An 18511-nucleotide genomic window follows, 5' to 3' on the forward strand; every position below is an offset into this window, starting at 1 on the left:
TATACATAACGAATAAAAAACAATTAAAATATATTTAACATATATATTACCATCATTGCTGCATTATTTATTGTTCTATCACATGTAATCATTTTTTCATTTCATCTCATCTAAAATCACTTTTGACCCGAAATGTGTATATAATTTACCACGTATTTTTTAAACTTCTCAAATGATTTTTCTTATACTTAGCATCAACTTGAACTTAAAATCTTTCAGAAATAACTGTTGCAACTCAATTAATAGAAATTAATCTAAAAGTGTTAAAAAACTTATTCCTTTTCTAAGCCTCCTTTGTAAAAATTTCAAAAAAAAAATGAACTATTAGTTTTGTCAACCTAATTTGCTTTATTACCCTTTCTTTATTGTCCCTAGTCATTCTACATTAATAATTTAGATTATCAATAATTTCAATATCCAACAAATTAATTTCTATATCAATATCCAACAAAAACTTAAAAAAATAAATAATTTTAGTATTAAAACATACTTAGCATAAAAAAATTAAACCCTAAACCTAACTAATATTTCTAACCATAAAATCAATCAACATAATTTCTACAATTTTCTCTTTTAATATACCACTCTTTTGCTTCTTCTCTTTCTTATTGCTCCATAAGATTTAGTATTATCAGATCAAACTCCAACTCATATAATACCAATTATTAAGATCAAACTCTCATTATATGATTATAAATGATATAACAAGCTAACACTATATCTACTTTGATTATATTTACTTGGATTTAGAAATTCCAAAAAGGTTCAACATCTAATACACAAAATCGATTTTTCAAAATCTCAAAAACATGCTCAACAATTTTCTAATAATTGATCACTAAACTCTTTTAAATGATATCAACTACTACAATATGGAGAAATATTTCTATTTCGAATGTCATATTCAACATCAACAAAATAATATTTACTTACAATTTTACAAAACATAATTATTACTAATAAATTATGAGCTTAATTGAAATATTTTATATAATTAATGTTAATTGTTACCTTTCAAAATTCTAAATCCTTTTAGACATGCAAATGCATCAATTAAAATACGATAATCACGTGCACTACCTTCCTAACCAGTTGAAAGTTCGTAAAATTTCATATCAAATGTAATAGCGACCAATACATCATGTTGTTTCACCTTTACAACTACCAAATCTTCCTTGAATGCTAAGTGAAATAGATGCATGAATATAAATTTCATCTAATGCTCCAAGACAATCTTTAAAAATAAAACCTTAGATTGTTTCTAATTTCAAAATAGCTCTCAATATAATCCTAAAATAACAGTAAATTATCATAATTGATCCAATAATATATTGATCCAATCACTTGAAACCTTATATTATGACCAATTATATGTAAAAATATAATCACTTGCTCCTAATTTTCATTAATCTAATTAATTGTAACATATTATTACTAATAAGATTATCACATAAATTAAAAAAAATAATCAATCTTAACCTTATCACATCAATAATGCTGGTCACCACTATATAAAATATTATTAATATAATAACATTATGATCTTTATTACAATCAATCTATAAAAATTAACACCACACAAATATTTTATCATTACAAAAAATAATTATCGTTTGATATTTTATAATAAATGATCACCAAACCAAAACCAAATAGTATATTAATACTTTTTCTTTCGACCATCCAATTCTCAATATCAAATAGTTGACAAGTTTGGACTTTTGAAGTGCACAGACCCAATCTTAGACTAAAGACAAAAGTTTATAAAAACAAAGCCGGTTGATTTCAGATTTCAAAGTTTATTTCTCCCAATTATATTCATGGTAAAACAAAAACAAAGCTGTATGTAAAATACTAAGAATACAAGAATCAATATGTAACATGATAAAACTAAAACAAAACAACAACCAAAAATAGCAATCTGTCAGAGCAGTAAAATAGAACACACTACTTTATACAGCATAGAGACAGAGCAACAAAGAACAGTAGAATAAAAGGGTTCAAATCTATGATAAAATCGTGAAACACGAAAAACGTGAAATGGTAAAAGACAGCAACTTTGTAAAACAGTAAAAACGCAAACAAAAAAGCAAAGACAAGCTTAAAAACGCAAAACAGTAGAAAAAGCGACTCAAATCTATGAAAAATGTTTCTTTAACAGCAAAGAAGTTGAAGAAAAAGAAAAACAGTAAAGATATCACCTTCGAAAAGGAAGAGATATCGGCACCGAAAATGGGTAGTTTCTTCGATAGTAAAGAAAGCTTCCTCTTTGTTACTCTAAACGCTTCCCTTTTTTGTTTCTTCAACAGTAAAAACAATGAACAGAACATTACTAGTTTGAAAAATATCTTACCGAAAAAAATTGCTAAGATATTTGACAAGAATAAGAAGATAATCACTGAAAATATTTTCCGTAAAAAAATTTACATGAAATAATCGGAGCCTAAAATATAGTGATGAACCATCAGAAACCAAAAATTATCCCCAAAAGCAAAATAGCCATACGGTCCGCATCATGGTTCAATCTTCTCTTTAAAGAAGACGGCATCATCCGGTTCCTTTATATTATTTTTTCTTTTAATCTAGGGATTGAAAAACTGGAGGAAAAAATAGGGTTTAACGAAGATAAAACACAGTAAATAAATTTATTTCTCAAAAATAAAGATCGATAATAGAAAAAATAATAGAGCAAAAAGGAGCTCAGAAAAAAATATGGGTAGAGAGACTTATCAGCACAAATTAAAATCAGCGTGGTGCATGACTTTCTCTAACTTTCTCATCATTGCCCAAATTCTACAATAAGAAATGAAATTTGAAAAGAAATTAATAAGAAAAAACAACCTGCAGACTGAACTGAGAGATCCAATGGCGGAGCCAGTTTGCTAGATTTGACACTTGATAAAGGGGGAAGAAGAAACCCTAATCCTATTTACCGTTTTTATCATGGCTTTGCTTTTGGACTCTGGCTTTGGGATAGTCGTGGGCTCAAACGCCTAAGACTTCAATTTAAGTAGAAGTGAGTGTTTAATCAAATTAAATGGAAAAGTTTTGATTAATCAATTTAAAAAATTCAAATCAAATAAAATTATTTAAATTAAATTTAAATATGTAAAATTAAAATATTATTTTAATATAATAATTTCATATAAAAATATATAAATTTAAAATCATATATATTTTATAAAAATTTCAAAGTAAAATAAAATAAAATACACTTACTTTATTTCATTTAAAAAATATTTTAAGTTTGTTTATCTATTCTTTAGAATCTCTTTTATATAAGTTCTATTAAAAATATAGATTTTTAATTTTTTATATATATTTTAATTTCTAAAATTACTTTAAATCATTTTAAATTTATTTCAATTTTTTTAATTTTTTTGGAACACCTATTCAAAATTATTAAATTAAACTCCTACTACTTTAGTTATTCAATATTGGATTGGTTGATAATTAATTCATAGCAGTCTTGAATTAAAATCCTCAATTATGAATACATATATAATGTATAATATTATTATAAAGAATAATATAAAATTAAATGATCACTTATGTTAATAAGTATAATAGATATTAAAATATTTTAGAAATAATATGTAGATATATAAGTTGTATTTATAATTTGATGAGAAATTAAATTATAAATACTCAAAACTAATTTAATAATTAATTATTTAAAAAGATAATGGTCATATATCTTTTTTATGCTTCCACATATAATCTTGTTTTTCATTTTATTCACATTATAAATCTTGATTTTATTAAGTTTTTTATCAAGAATTTTTACGCTTTTAGACTATCGGCGCCAAAACCATGGTTGCTTTTGAACAGCCCAATTAACTCATTAAATCTTATCAGCAAGAAACCACCATATCGACAATGTCTCAAAGAGTTAAGAGGATTGCATCAAGAAAGGCAGATTCGTACCTTTCGCAGCACACAAGATTTACTGATGTGCTTGTAAACAGAAGCCAATTAAAAATTTCTCCCTACAGGACTGCGCTTTGAGTCAAATTTCAATTTTGTGCGATTTGGACGAACTTTCAGTAATATGTTTAGATACCAGGCTACTCTTATGGGAAGATAGAAGAAGGGCTTAGGATTTAATAGTTGCGAACAATGGGGTTGTAAGGGCCTAACAATTTTCTCAATCTGGTAGTCTCAATCGGCTAAATTGGAAATACGATATTTTCAGGCTGAAGAGAAAGACATTCCAACAGTGCAAGTGGTGACCAGCCAACATCCATTAGTTACCAACCATAACCATTTTCTCAATCATTTAGTATTGTTGTTTCTTATTTGCTTTTATTTGGTGTTCTGTGTTTCGGTATCGATGAAAAATCTACCAATATGATTTCGAAGTATCGATGAGTATTACTTTATACTCTTATAAACTTAAATCGAAATACAAAAGATTAAAAACCTAATATATTTCGATTTTCCGAAAAGGAACTATAATTTATCAGTCAATACTTGGTTCTTTATAAAACTAAATTATAAAAATAGAGGAACCATCAGAAACCAAAAATTATCCCCAGTAGCAAAATAGCTATACGGTCCGCATCATGGTTCAATCTTCTCTTCAAAGAAGATCGCATCATTTGGTTCCTTTATTTCAATTTTCCTTTTAACCTTTGGAACTGAAAAACGAAGATAATCAAACACTGGTAAAAAATTCCTTCGTAAAAAATATAGAATGAAAAAGAGCTCAGAAAAAAACTATGGGTAGAGAGACTTATCAGCACAAATTAAAATCAGCGTGGTGCATGACTTTCTCTAATTTTCTCATCATCGCCCAAATTATACGATAAGAAATGAAATTTGAAACAAAGTTAATAACAAAATAAAGAAATAAAGAACCTGCAGACTAACCTGAGCGATCCCATGTAAGTAGCAAGGAAGCTCTTGGCGGAGGCACTTTGCTAGATTTGACACTTTATAAAGGGAAGAAGAAGCTCTATAAAGAAAAACCCTAATCGAGCATCTCGCGTTTCAAATTTTTATTGTCATTACAATATTACCCTCAATTACCTTTACTATTTACCTTTTTTTTTTTTTGTCATGGCTTTGTTTTTGGACTCTGGTTTTTGGATAGTCGTGGGCTTAAAGGCCTTAAAGACTTTAATTCAAGGCTTCGCAAGAGTGGATAATTTATTCATATTGGCGCCAAACCCAGGGTTGCTTTTCAACAGCCCAATTAACTCATTAACTCGTTCGAGCCATGCCAGAAGCGTCCCGACTCAATGCGTCTAAAGTTTCTGTCCAGAACTCTGCCAACCTCCGAGTCGAGCTCGTTTCTTCACCGCTCTTTCTTCTCAACGATTCTTCCCCAGTCAACTCACTCGAGCGGGAGCCCACAACACGAGAGATACACCCACCTGTTAAGGCTATGCTTGCGACAATGCAGAGAAGTCAAAACTCATTACATGTTCGACGAAATGTCTCAGACAACAGAGCGGGCTTTGAAAGCCGGCAAATTGATACACGCACAGGGTTTGGAACTTGGGTTTTGGACAAAAGGGTTGTTGGGAAATGCAATTCTTGATCTTTATGCTAAATGTGGAGATGTGGGTTCTGCTGAGAAGGCGTTTCTTAGCCTAGAAAAGAGAGATGTATTCTCTTGGAACTCAGTTATTTCGATGTATTCAAAACGAGGACTGGTAGATGAAGTGGTCAAGAGTATCGGACCTTTACTGAATAGTGGGGTCTTGCCAAATGAGTTCACGTTGTCCACTCTTTTATCTGCATGTGCCAGGTTGAAAGATGTTGAATTTGGTAGACTGGTGCATTGTTGTGTTGTTAAAATGGGGCTTGAAACGAGTTCTTTCTGTGAAGGTGCTCTTATCGATATGTATAGCAAGTGTAATTATGTAACTGATGCTAGGAAGGTGTTTGATGGTTCAATGGATCTTGATACCATTTCTTGGACATCGATGGTTGCGGGTTATGTTCAGGTTGGCTTGCTTGAGGAAGCATTAGAAGTGTGTGAAAGCATGCTGAAGGCTGGTCGTGTTCCTGATCAGGTGGCTTTTGTCACTATCATAAACGCATTTGTTGGTTTAGGTAGACTTGACGATGCACAGGCCTTGTTTTCCGAGATGCCAAATCGGAATGTTGTAGCCTGGAATGTGATGATTTCAGGGCATGCCAAGAGAGGTTATGAGGTGGAGGCTATTAAAATTTTCCAAAACATGAGGGCATCTGGGGTTAAGTCCACACGCTCCACATTGGGAAGCATGTTCAGTGTGATTGCTAGTTTAGCATCTTTACAGTTCGGCTTATTACTTCATGGTGAAGCAATTAAACAAGGGTTGAATTCTAACGTTTATGTTGGAAGCTCTTTAATTAATATGTATGCTAAGTGTGACAAAATTGATGCTGCAAAGAAAGTATTTGATGAGTTGCATGAGAAAAATGTTGTCTTGTGGAATGCAATGCTCGGAGGTTATGCGCAAAATGGGTATGCTGATGAAGTAATTGAATTATTCTCTCAGATGAAGGGGTCTAATTCTCAGCCTGATGAATTTACCTATACCAGTATCTTGAGTGCATGTGCTTGCTTAGGATGTCTGGAAACAGGTCGCCTGTTTCATGCATTTATTATCAAGAACAAATTTGCATCAAATTTATTTGTGGTGAATGCATTGGTTGATATGTATGCAAAATCTGGGGCTCTAAAAGAAGCAAGGCAGCAATTTGAGATCATAAAAGATCGGGATAATGTTTCTTGGAATGCAATTATTGTTGGATATGTTCAAGATGAGAATGAGCTTGAGGCATTTAACATGTTCCGAAGAATGATTTTATATGGAGTTCTGCCCGATGAGGTGTCCTTGGCCAGTATACTCAGTGCTTGTGCGAATGTTCAGAGTCTTGAGCTGGGGAAGCAAGTCCATTGTCTAGCAGTCAAATCTAGTTTAGATAAGAGCCTCTACGCTGGAAGTTCCCTTATTGACATGTATGCCAAGTCTGGGGCCATTAGGGATGCACGTAAAGTCCTCCAAGGTATGCCTCAATGGAGTGTGGTCTCCATTAATGCTATGATTACTGGGTATGCACCAAACGATTTAGAAGAAGCAATTATCTTATTACAAGAGATGCAGGTCGATGGATTGAAACCATCTGAAGTAACATTTACAAGCCTTTTAGATGCTTGTAATGAACCTCATAAGTTGAACCTAGGAAAGCAAATCCATTGTTGTATAATAAAGAGAGGCCTTTTGTATGACGAAGAGTTCTTGGGGGTCTCACTCCTGTGCATGTACTTGAACTCCCTTAGAGATACAGATGCAAGAATTCTGTTTGAAGAGTTCCAAAACCGAAAAAGTGCAGTCTTATGGACTGCATTAGTTTCGGGTCATACTCAAAATGATTGCAATGAGGAAGCCCTACACTTATTCCAAGAGATGCGTAGCTACAACGTAATACCTGACCAAGCTACATTTGTTAGTGTCCTTAGAGCATGTGCTGCTTTGTCTTCTTTGCAAGAAGGCAGGCAGATCCACACTCTAATTCATCACACCGGTTATGCTTTAGACGAGTTAACAACTAGTGCCCTTGTAGATATGTATGCTAAATGCGGGGAAGTTAAACATTCTGCACAAGTTTTCAAGGAAATGAATAGCAAGAACGGAATCAGTTGCTGGAACTCAATGATAGTTGGGCTTGCTAAAAACGGTTATGCAGAAGATGCATTGAGAATATTTTTTGAGATGAAGCAAGCACAAGTAATGCCTGATGATGTCACATTCCTCGGTGTTCTTACTGCATGTAGTCATGCAGGGAAGGTATATGAAGGTCGTCGAATTTTTGACATGATGGTTAATTATGGGATTCAGCCAAGAGTAGATCATTGTGCCTGCATTGTTGATCTTCTTGGACGATGGGGATTTCTTAAAGAAGCAGAGGATTTCATTGACAGTTTAAAGTTTGAACCGGATGCTATGATTTGGGCTGCACTACTTGGTGCTTGTAGAATACATGGAGATGAAATTAGAGGACGGCGGGCTGCGGAGAAGCTGATTGAATTGGAACCTGAAAATTCATCGCCCTATGTGCTGCTTTCTAACATATATGCTGCAACAGGGAACTGGGATGAGGTTAATGCATTGAGGAGGAAAATGAGAGAAAAAAGAGTCCAGAAGCACCCTGGTTGTAGCTGGATTGTGGTGGGACAGAAAACGAATTTGTTCATTGCAGGAGATAAGTCTCATCCTAAAGCAGATGAAATTGAAGAAATTTTGAAGGATTTGGTAGTATTGATGAGAGAAGATGGGTGTGCTCCAGAAGTGGATACATTGTTGTTGCACGAGGACGAGTGATAAAAGCCTCACTTTGCAGCACAGCTTCATGCCAGGGCAAACAGTCGAGTCATTGCTGTTGTGTAGTGTTAGATTATAATTAGGGGTATGGATTCGGTTGGTTGGATTTTTATATATCAAAATGAAATAACAATTGATTTTTTTTATTACTTTTTTTAAAGATCTATTTATAAAATAAAATAAAAGAATTATCATTATAAAACATTTTTAAAATAGTATATTTGGGTTGGGTTATTTTATATTCAAGTATTTAATTTTATATTTGGATAACTAATTGAGTAGTTTAATTGAGGTTGGTTATTTATTAAAAATTAATTAATTTGGCTATATTATATTTGGGTAATAGAATTGGATTAATTAATTGTGTTAAGTTATTTTATATTTAAGATTGTTTATATCAAGCTTGTTTGAATTAGGCTAGTTCGAATAGAAATTCGTCTAAGAAAAAACGTTGAACAGGTTGATCTAAAAATCGATACGGACAATTTAAATTAAATTCTTAATATTTTTTTTAACTTTTATAAATTTTTAATGATTTATTTAATTAAATCGAACGGTTTGATTGAACCAATTTGACCAATTAATCAATGTGTTAACTAGTTTGACCACCAGTGCAGCTTTAAAAACATTGGTTTATATATTGGTATTAGATATTGTGTATTTGAATATTGGGTTGAGTTTAATGCTTAATCAGTTTATTTGATTTGGATATCTAAAAAAAAATCAATTGAATAAATTGCTAAAATTGAATAAGCTAATTGAAAAAACTAAAAAGAATCAATTTATTTGGTTCAAATTTTTCAACTTGTTAGGTTCAACCAACGTTGGATAAAGTTAAATGATTAGTTTTAAAATTTTGAGGTAATATTTTTCTTTTTTTTTTCTTTTTATCTATACTTATATTATGTGATTGATTAAGTTGGTGTTATGAATCAATTATACATCAACTTAGTTTAGGAAATTACTTAAAAATTGATTTTTAATGATGAATCTTAATATAATGGATAAATGGTGTTTTCGGTTTTATTAATTTTATATTAAATGCTTAAATAAAACTACTAAAATTGAAGTCTAAATATTGAATCTAAGTCTATAGAAAATTTTATTTGTGAGTACTTTATCACTCAACATATGATTCAATTATTAAATGCTAAGGTGTTTTGGGGTAGAGAACTCAATGTTTTATCCCCTCCTCATCACAGAACTTTCCAAATTCCTCATTTTTGAACTCACGTCCATGGTCACTACATACCCTCTTTATCATAACAATAACTCTTTCTTGCTCATTCATCAACTCTCTGCACAGTTTTTTAAATTCATCAAAAGTATCTGATTTTTCTCTATCTCTTCCCTCTAAGACTTTCTGTTTGCATAGGACCAAACAAGTTTATGCACACAAGTTCAAAAAGTGCCTTGGTCTGTACATAAGTCATCTTCTTATGCTTCTCTCTGTGTTGCTTCCCTTTCATACAATTGCTACAAACTTTAAAAATGCTCCTTGTTAACTTGGGTATTCCTCGAATAACTTCATACTTTACCAGTTTTTGTAGTCCTTCAAAATGCAAGTAACCAAGTTTCTCATGCCAAAATTCTAACTCAAAAGTTGTAAAACTATTATAATGAACATTTATCATAACCTAGTAACTATTATCAAAAGTGTGTGCTCCCTCTATGATCACTTTATCATCACCATTTGTCACAATACATTTACTTTTGTGAAATTCGCAACAATACCTTGATCACAGAGTTGACTAATACTCACCAAGTTGGCTTTGAGGTTATTTACTAGAAAGACATTCTTCAATAAGGGCATTATTGGCACATTCAGAGTTCCTTTGTAAAGTATTAGGCTTTTATTCCAATTGCCTATTTGACCAAGACAACATATTCATCCTTTAATTGAATGTTAATCTCACACACTATCCTTCATTTCCCTAGCATCACCTGATAAGTCTTTAGAAAATCTTCATTAATTCCATCATTAACTTTTTCATCAGAATCATCATCAATTGTGGTGGCAATGAAAGCAATTAATGAAAAATTGATGATATTTTTCTATTTCAGATCCACTAAAAGAGTCCTCATCACTCCAAGTCACACAGAGTGACTTTTTTTTTCTTCTTGTTCTTCGGAGTGTTGCACGCTTAGTTTGGATATGGTCATAACCTTATTCGTAGCATTGCAAACTTTTTTCCTTGTCCTCCTCAACTTCTTCTTTGAATACAATTCCTTTTAACTTGGTTTTGGAAGCATTAGCACTAACTTCAAACTTCTTAAATCTAGTCAATTATTTATTGAAAGCCTTATTAAAATTTTGAGTAAGTAAGACTATTTGCTCCTGTAAGTCTTCCAAGGTAGTATTCTGAGAAGTGGGAACTTCCTCATTTACTTAGAAAGCAATATTTTTATCACATTTTCTTTTGCTACGCTTTACTTTATCTAAATTCATCTCAAAGGTTTGTAAAGAACCAATGAGCTCATCTATAGCCAATTGCTTAAGATTTTCAGCCTCCTCAATAGCAATAACCTCGATGGAGAACCTCTAAGGGAGAGATCTTAGCACTTTTCTCACAATCTTAACATTCAAATATTCCTCTTCCAATACAAAGGTTTGGTTTGACAAATCACATAATTTGGCATTAAAACTCCCCAATTATCTCTGATCCTTACATTCTCAAACTTTCAGACTTAGAAGTTAGTATTTTTATTTTTGATTGCTTGACTGTGGAATTTCATAAGCAATTTCCAAGATGTCCCAAGCATTATTTACAATAGTGCACTAGGCAATTCTTTTGAAGTTGTATATGTCATCACTATAGACAATAACATACAAGCCATTTGAATTTGCATTAGCCTATTTTTCCTCTTCAATAGTCCACTAAGCCTTTGGCTTGACTACCCTATCATCATCAATATACATTTTGGGAGATTTCCAACTAATCAAAACTACACACCAAGCGTTCTAATCAATAAATTTTATATAAGCCTTCATGTTTTCTTTCTAGTATGCATAATTGACAACTTCGAGCATCAGGGGTCTAGATGTGGATGAACCTTCCACATCTTGTTTTAGCAACACTTTATATCTCTACTAGCTACTTTAAGTGGTAGGCTTTGATACCAATTGAAATTTCTAATTCATTGCTTAGAACTAGTCTGCTCAAACAAAGAGGTGCCTAAGATGGTCGCCACTCCTTCAAGCACTAAATGGAAAATAGAAAACACACAAGACAAAATGAGTTGTTCACGTAGTTCGGTTTCCTTAAGTTTGCGGAGCCTAGTTAAGTGAGAAATATGCACTCTCTTCAATAATTACGAAGTAGCCTTCTCAATCATATACAACTTGATAATTTCCCTCACCCTTATACTTTGAAGATACAATACTCTAACCACTGGATTCACCCCTTGTGAATACAGTAAGTAAACCACAACACAAAGGTTTTACTATCAAAATAGCACTCTAATAATTATATTCTCAAAAAAAATAGATTAAGTGCCTAACTCTAAGTCCATTCATTTATGTACGTTTCTCAAATATATAAACTATAATTTCAAAACTTTCTTACAAATAAATATCTAATTCAACCCCACTAAAATAGTAATACCATAAGAATAACAATTATAATAACACATAATGTAAATATGGACTCTTGGTAGCTTATTGTTCGTGATATTCAAATGATGTGCAAGTGTACACAGTTGTAAACAAGTAATAAAGTAGTAAGTATAGAGTTATCTTCCCCACATAGGTTGTATAAGTAAATCCACAATTGCAAAGTCAATTATTTACAATTCAGTGGAAAATAACTATACAAAAAAAATAGTAATTGACAAGTTTAACAAAACAATTACATGAAAGGCTAGGATAATTGTTTCTCTTTAATATGCAATTAATGAAGGCAATGCTATAAATTGCTACGATTAACTCATGGCAATATGATGATTTATTAATCCAATTTCTTCAAGTTGTAGGCTTCTCTTGAAGTCCTACATCAATATTTTAATTACTTAACATATATCTATGCCAAATTAATATTAAGATCACCTTTTTAAGTATTGTTTATAAGTACCATGCATGTAGCAATTATCTCTCGATATTGATATCAACATGCACCATTCAAGTTTTGTGTATATCAATTATTACCTCTTCCCAGATTAAATAATTAATTCATTTTACTTACCAATGATGTGTTGGGAAAAAAAGGGTTTGAAAATGATTTTCGTGCACAGCGAAAAATTATGATGATCGTTTTATGAACCACAAAACTAGACTACGATCACGACTAAGGCAAGCGCACTTATCGAATGGTAATATAGTTATGGTGAGTCCAGAATATCGTATCCATAAGGACTAAAAGTACTAGTATTAACTATCTTTCTATTATTTAGCCTAAAATAAAAAGAGATTTGTTTTAATCTAAAATTAACTAAACTAATTAACTAATGAACACGACAGAGAGCGAATTGGAAAAAAATTCTTGAAGAAAACTTATAAGGAGGACAATACGCAGAAAAGAATTCACCTAGACTTCACTTATTATTCTGACTCTGAATCAAATGATTTATTCACTTGTCTTGATCCATAGAAATCTCTAAATTATGTTAATATCTCTTTCGAGACTAAAAACAACTGACTCTAAGTTGATTAATTGAAATCTCTTTCTAATTAAAAGCCCTATCATCGCATTAACTAGATTTATGGATTCCCCTATTAGATTTGACTCTAATCTGGCAGATTTATGTCGTCCTATTTCTAGGATTGCATTCAACTCCGCTTAATTATGCTAGATCTACTCTTAAACAGAGACTTTTGCTCTACGGAATAAGCACATCAAACTTGGAATAATATCCTAAAAATATTAAAACAAGGATTAAGAACACATAATCAAGAACAAGAACAAGTATTTATTGTATAATTCAGATAATTAAATAATAAGATCTATCGTAGGTTTCATCCTACCTAGGTATTTAGGGAGTTTAGTTAATAATATAAAATGAAGACATCTCAAATTTAGAAAAACAGCAAGACATGAAAAACCCAAATAAACCTCGAGAGAAATTTGAATGGAGATCTTCAATCTTGACGTGGATTTGCTTCTGAGAAGATTCCAACGGCTTCCTTCGAGTAATTTTTGCTTTTTACTCTACATGCCCCCTTTAGGTATTCTTTTAGTGTGTTTATATAGACTTTAGAATGCTTAGAAACCCTAAAAATTGGCTTTTTCTACAGGTTTGGAAAATAGGAAGCGATATCGACACGGGCTGACACATGGACGTGTGGCCTGCCCGTATGGATCACATGAGCGTGTGACCAGCCTGTGTGGATCCTGAAAACTCTGATTTTGGCCCATTTTTCGCTCCTTTTGCTCCCAAATACTCTCCTAAATATAGAAACATGAATTTAAGGGATTAGAAGCATCAAATTCACTAATTCTCATCATAAATCATCTAAAAATATGCCAAACATGGAATTAAAATATGTTACATTTATGGTTTATCAAATATCCCCACACTTAAACATTTGTCTGTCCTTAAGAAAAATCCTCAACTCATAATTAAAATTAAACTTTCTCAATTCATAATTCTCATCAATAGTGTTTTATCATAATTCACAAATAATTACACATTGATAATTCAACTAAAAGACCACTAAAGATTCAAATAATCCAAGTCAAACATTTTTTAAAGCATAAAAACATAGGTATTTACCTTCAATTCAAAACTGACAAGAATTGACATCCTCCCTAAAGATTCACTCAAATCACTCAAAGTGTTTAAGGTTTAAAAATTAAGCACTCAAAAGTCAAACATAAAAATTTATTACCACAGGCTTGCATGAAAAATCAAATCCCCACCACTATAAAATTGGATGATACACAAATCAAAAGGTCTTTACAGGGTTGTAATAGGGCTTGGTTTAAAGGTGTGGATAAAAGTTGAAAAAGAACATTAGAATCGAGATCGAATTGATCAATTACCTAACTAGAAAAATAAGCTAATGCTGAATAATTACATCAACCGGAATTATTAAAGAATAACACGAGCTTCTTCATAGAATATGAAATTAACTACTTAAGCTCAAAACAAAGAAATAATAATAATCAACATATATGTATTTTTTTGACTTTTTTTTAAAACAATAGATAATAAGAGAAAATTTAATAACTGAAACAAAAGAACATAGTTAAGCAACTAACCAAATCAAATCTCGACAAAAAGGGAGTCAATAAAACGGGAAACAATTCTCAATAAATCAAAAAAAATTATGGGTTAATATGAATAGTAGATTAAGAAACGGTTTGTTAGGCTCAAAGGAGTTCACTAAGGGTTAATTATGAAGGTAGGCTTTTTATGGGATAAGTGGGTTAAAACTTAGGTGTCTTTATCATCTCAATATATTAAATCAAAGGTGTGGTTTCAACATGTATAATCGAAGCAAGTTCTAGAATAACAAATCAATATTGACACACTCATAACCAATAATAAAGTGAGCAAGAAAAATGTATGTTCTAAAGGCTCAAAATCTCACAAAAATTATTGCTTTTGATGTCAATCTTGCAAATTTCAAATTTCAAGGTAATACCTCAATTTAGGGAAACAACCTAAAATTTTTAATTCTGAAAATAGACTTATCATGCTTGATTCTCTAGTGTCTTAAAGTTTAAACAACCAATGCACAAATACCTACGAATTTAATTTAAAACATATCAATAAAAATCACAAATCAATAAGAGTTCATTCTAAAAGTAATATGAGAAAATTACTTAAACACAAGGCATAATTCAATGATTTTCATATAATCATATAAATAACCTCCCCACAGTTAAGATGTACATTGTCCTCAATGTACAAACATATATAATCACAGTATAAACAGAATATCATAAGAGAGGGAGAAAACTGAAACTGTCCTGAATATTGAATGAAATCTTCAGAGTAATGAAAAGCGAAATTGCAGTCAAATATAAATGTAACTCATGATTTCGAGCAAACTAACAAGAAAATAGATGCAAATAATAAAGAAGATTAAGAGGTTATAACTCGATTAGAAACAACCATAAATATTTCAAAAGATAATAATGAAAATAAGTTGAAGAAAATAAAATAAAAAATAAAAACAACTAAAACAAAATTAAAAAAGAAAATAAAAAAATAATAATAAAAATAAAAATAAACTCAATGATATCAATAAACTTAAAGGTAATTGTAATGACAATAGTAAAAGAAAAAAGAAAAAAATAGAAATAAAAATAGAAAAATAAAAATAAAAATATATATAAATTAAAAAATATATAAGAAATTAAAAATATAACAATTAATAATAAATAAAATAAAATTGGGGTGATTAACCCAATTTTTACATGGCCATAGACATGTCCGTGTGTCCAGGCCATGTGGGTTACATGGCCATGTCGCTAGGCCGTGTGTGTTTTTCTTCGCTTCTCCCACGCCCATGTAAGATCCCACACGCCCGTGTAACCAGGCCGTGTAACTCTTTGACTTTGAAAAAAAATTAGCTTTAGTTTTCACACGGCCTAGGACACACCCGTGTGTCCAGGCCGTGTGGGTCACATGGCCATGTCGTTAGGCTCTGTGTGTTTTCCTTCGCTTCTCCCATGCCCATGTGAGATCCCACACGCCCGTGTAGCCAGACCGTGTGCTCCACACACCCGTGTGGCCAAGGCATGTAGGTCAAAAACATATTTTTTTTTAGATTTTGAAAATTAATTAATTTTAAAAAAAATCATGAAATAATGTTAAGAAAATTAACAGTGTTAACACTCGGGTTGCCTCCCGAGAAGAGCTTGTTTAAAGTCTAAGCTCAACTTACCTCGTATTCACACGGTTACAGTGGTTCACGGAGTCGGAACTCTTTTTTCTCACTGTCAATTCTATTATCAACATAAGGTTTTAGCCGACTAATACTTACCTTAAAAGTGCCAAATTTAGAATGATTTACCTTGACTGTACCGTATGGGAAAATATTCAATACCGTAAAAGGAGTTGCTCCTTTTGCATTATACTCTGAAGTGGCGATTCGAGGGTCCGTTTTATCCAACAATACCTAATCGCCAATGTTAAATTGATTCGTCTCATCCTTAAGCTCGTGATGGAGTCGCTTTGGTTCATCTTGTATTCTAGGTTTCTCCTTGACGTTTTCCGCCATTCTCTAGCTCATCGATTTGTAATCTTCTTTCTTCATGATTTGTTTTGTTTTTGTTATGTAGACTGGACTACTGCTCTATCACATTTTTCTGAGGTGTTTCCTGTAAAGAATGTTGAGTCGCAAGGTTATTAACATTAACAGAGCTCGTAATATCATCTCGATCACTAGATATCTTAACAAAATCATGAGCTTGGAGTTTAATCATGTCATCACCTACACGAAGTATTAACTCACGTGTACCAACATCTATGATAGTTCTAGCAGTTGCTAAAAAGGACCGTCCTAAAATCAATGGTACGTCACTATCCTCATCCATGTCTAGAACAACAAAATCAACTGGGAAAATGAATTTGTCAATTTTGACGAGTACGTCTTCAACAATACCCCTAGAAATCTAATTGTTCTATCTGCCAATTAAATTTTCATCCTAATTTGTTTGGGTTTCCCAAGACCTAGTTGCTTAAACATTTTGTAGGGCATGACATTAATACTAGCCCCTAAATCAGCCAAAGCATTATTAACACTTAAACGACCAATTAAATAAGAAATAGTAAAACTCCCTGGATCTTTCAATTTTTTGGGTAGTTTATTCTGTAAAATGGATGAACACACTGCATCTAGCTCCACGTGCGATGAATTATCTAACTTCCACTTATTTTCTAAAAGCTCCTTTAAAATTTAACGAAATTTGGCATCTGCGAAAGAGCTTCAATAAACGGTAAGTTAATATGTAATTTTTTCAACAGTTTAAGGAATTTACCGAATTGTTCATTTGTGTGGTCTTTCATTGTCGCATTTGGATATGGCACATGAGGTTTATATTCTTTAATGACCGTTTTTTGCTCGTGGATCACCTCAACCTTACCTTTACCTACCACATCTTCTTGTCTCGATTTTGGTTCATCTTTAACTAACCTTTCTTTATCTCAAACATTAATCGCATAAAGTTTCTCCCTTGGGTTAGTTTCAGTATTACTCGGTAAGCTACCTTGTGGTCATTCTGAAATCATCTTGGCAAGTTGACCAATTTGATTTTCGAGCCTTTGAATCAACGCTTGCTGATTTTTTAGTACAGTTTCGGTGTTTTAGATACGAGTTTTTAACATCGAGATAAACTTCGTTAGCATCTCCTCAAGGTTTGGCTTTTTTTTCCTGCTGGTAAGGTGGTTGTTGGAAACTTGGAGGGGGTTGCGGTTTTTGATGTCCTTGACCATCCCACGAGAAATTGGGATGGTTCCTCCAACCTGCATTATAAGTGTTACTATATGGATTATTCTGAGGTCTAGAATTATTACCCATAGTTGACCTGTTCGTTCTCTGTGCTAGGGTTGTAGGATGGATATTCTATATAGTTTATTCCTTCTCTATTCGCATCGCACTGCATCACCAGATGTACCTGTGTAGAAACACATAAACCATCAATCTTTTTATTTAAGAGCTCTAATGTTTGATAACATGGTGACCGCGTCAAGGTTGAAAACACCGACTGCTTTATTAGGCTTTGTCCTCATGACTTGCCACTGATAGTTATTCAGTGATATCTCCTCTATGAACTCATAAGCCTCCTCAGGTGTTTTATTATTTATGGTACCACCGGCAGCTGTATCAATGATCTGCCTAGTTGAGGGGTTCAAACCATTATGAAAAGTCTGAACCTGTAACCATAAAGGTAACCTATAGTGAGGACACCTTCTCAAAAAGTCCTTATACCTCTCCCATGCATCATACAAAGTCTCTAAATCCATTTGCACGAAGGAGGAGATATCGTTCGTCAACTTAGTTGTCTTAACTGGTGGGAAATATTTCAATAAAAACTTATCGGTCATTTGATCCCAAGTAGTGATAAAACCTTGTGGTAGGGAGTTCAACCACTGCTTAGTTTTATTTCTCAACGAGAAGGGGAATAATCGTAGGCGAATAGCTTCATCAGAAACGCCATTTATCTTAAAAGTATCACAGAACTCCAAGAAATTGGCGAAATGAGTATTTGGGTCTTCATCTTGCAAACCATCAAACTGAACAA

General features: G+C 32.3%; 1 protein-coding gene, 2 long non-coding RNA genes and 3 other non-coding genes across 6 annotated transcripts; 2 read left to right on the forward strand and 4 right to left on the reverse strand.

Moving 5' to 3' along the window:
• Positions 1-1783: 1783 nt before the first annotated feature.
• Positions 1784-3107, reverse strand: LOC107951521 (uncharacterized). Its single transcript, XR_001698476.2, has 2 exons — positions 2842-3107; positions 1784-2300 (listed from the first exon to the last, which is right to left on the reverse strand). It is a non-coding gene; the product is annotated as an uncharacterized lncRNA (long non-coding RNA).
• Positions 2697-2788, reverse strand: LOC121216585 (small nucleolar RNA Z221/R21b). Its single transcript, XR_005912770.1, has one exon. It is a non-coding gene; the product is annotated as a small nucleolar RNA Z221/R21b (small nucleolar RNA).
• A 1308-nt stretch (positions 3108-4415) lies between the features above and the next one.
• Positions 4416-4982, reverse strand: LOC107952581 (uncharacterized). The gene is made up of 2 exons (XR_001698849.2): positions 4873-4982; positions 4416-4640 (listed from the first exon to the last, which is right to left on the reverse strand). It is a non-coding gene; the product is annotated as an uncharacterized lncRNA (long non-coding RNA).
• Positions 4705-4797, reverse strand: LOC121216596 (small nucleolar RNA Z221/R21b). Its single transcript, XR_005912781.1, has one exon. It is a non-coding gene; the product is annotated as a small nucleolar RNA Z221/R21b (small nucleolar RNA).
• A 155-nt stretch (positions 4983-5137) lies between the features above and the next one.
• LOC107951520 (pentatricopeptide repeat-containing protein At3g09040, mitochondrial) lies at positions 5138-8467 on the forward strand. The gene has a single exon (XM_016886586.2). The coding sequence runs from the start codon at positions 5244-5246 to the stop codon at positions 8319-8321; it is 3078 nt and encodes a 1025-aa protein (XP_016742075.1). The 5' UTR covers positions 5138-5243; the 3' UTR covers positions 8322-8467.
• Positions 8468-18159: 9692 nt separating this feature from the next.
• LOC121216405 (small nucleolar RNA R71) lies at positions 18160-18266 on the forward strand. Its single transcript, XR_005912594.1, has one exon. It is a non-coding gene; the product is annotated as a small nucleolar RNA R71 (small nucleolar RNA).
• Positions 18267-18511: the final 245 nt, after the last annotated feature.

Source organism: Gossypium hirsutum, chromosome A02 (genome assembly GCF_007990345.1).
Source record: "Gossypium hirsutum isolate 1008001.06 chromosome A02, Gossypium_hirsutum_v2.1, whole genome shotgun sequence".
NCBI lineage: Eukaryota > Viridiplantae > Streptophyta > Magnoliopsida > Malvales > Malvaceae > Gossypium > Gossypium hirsutum.

Coding starts and splice junctions, on each gene's coding strand:
- LOC107951520 (XM_016886586.2), top strand. CDS start 5,244: ATGCGTCTAAAGTTTCTGTCCAGAACTCTGCCAACCTCCGAGTCGAGC.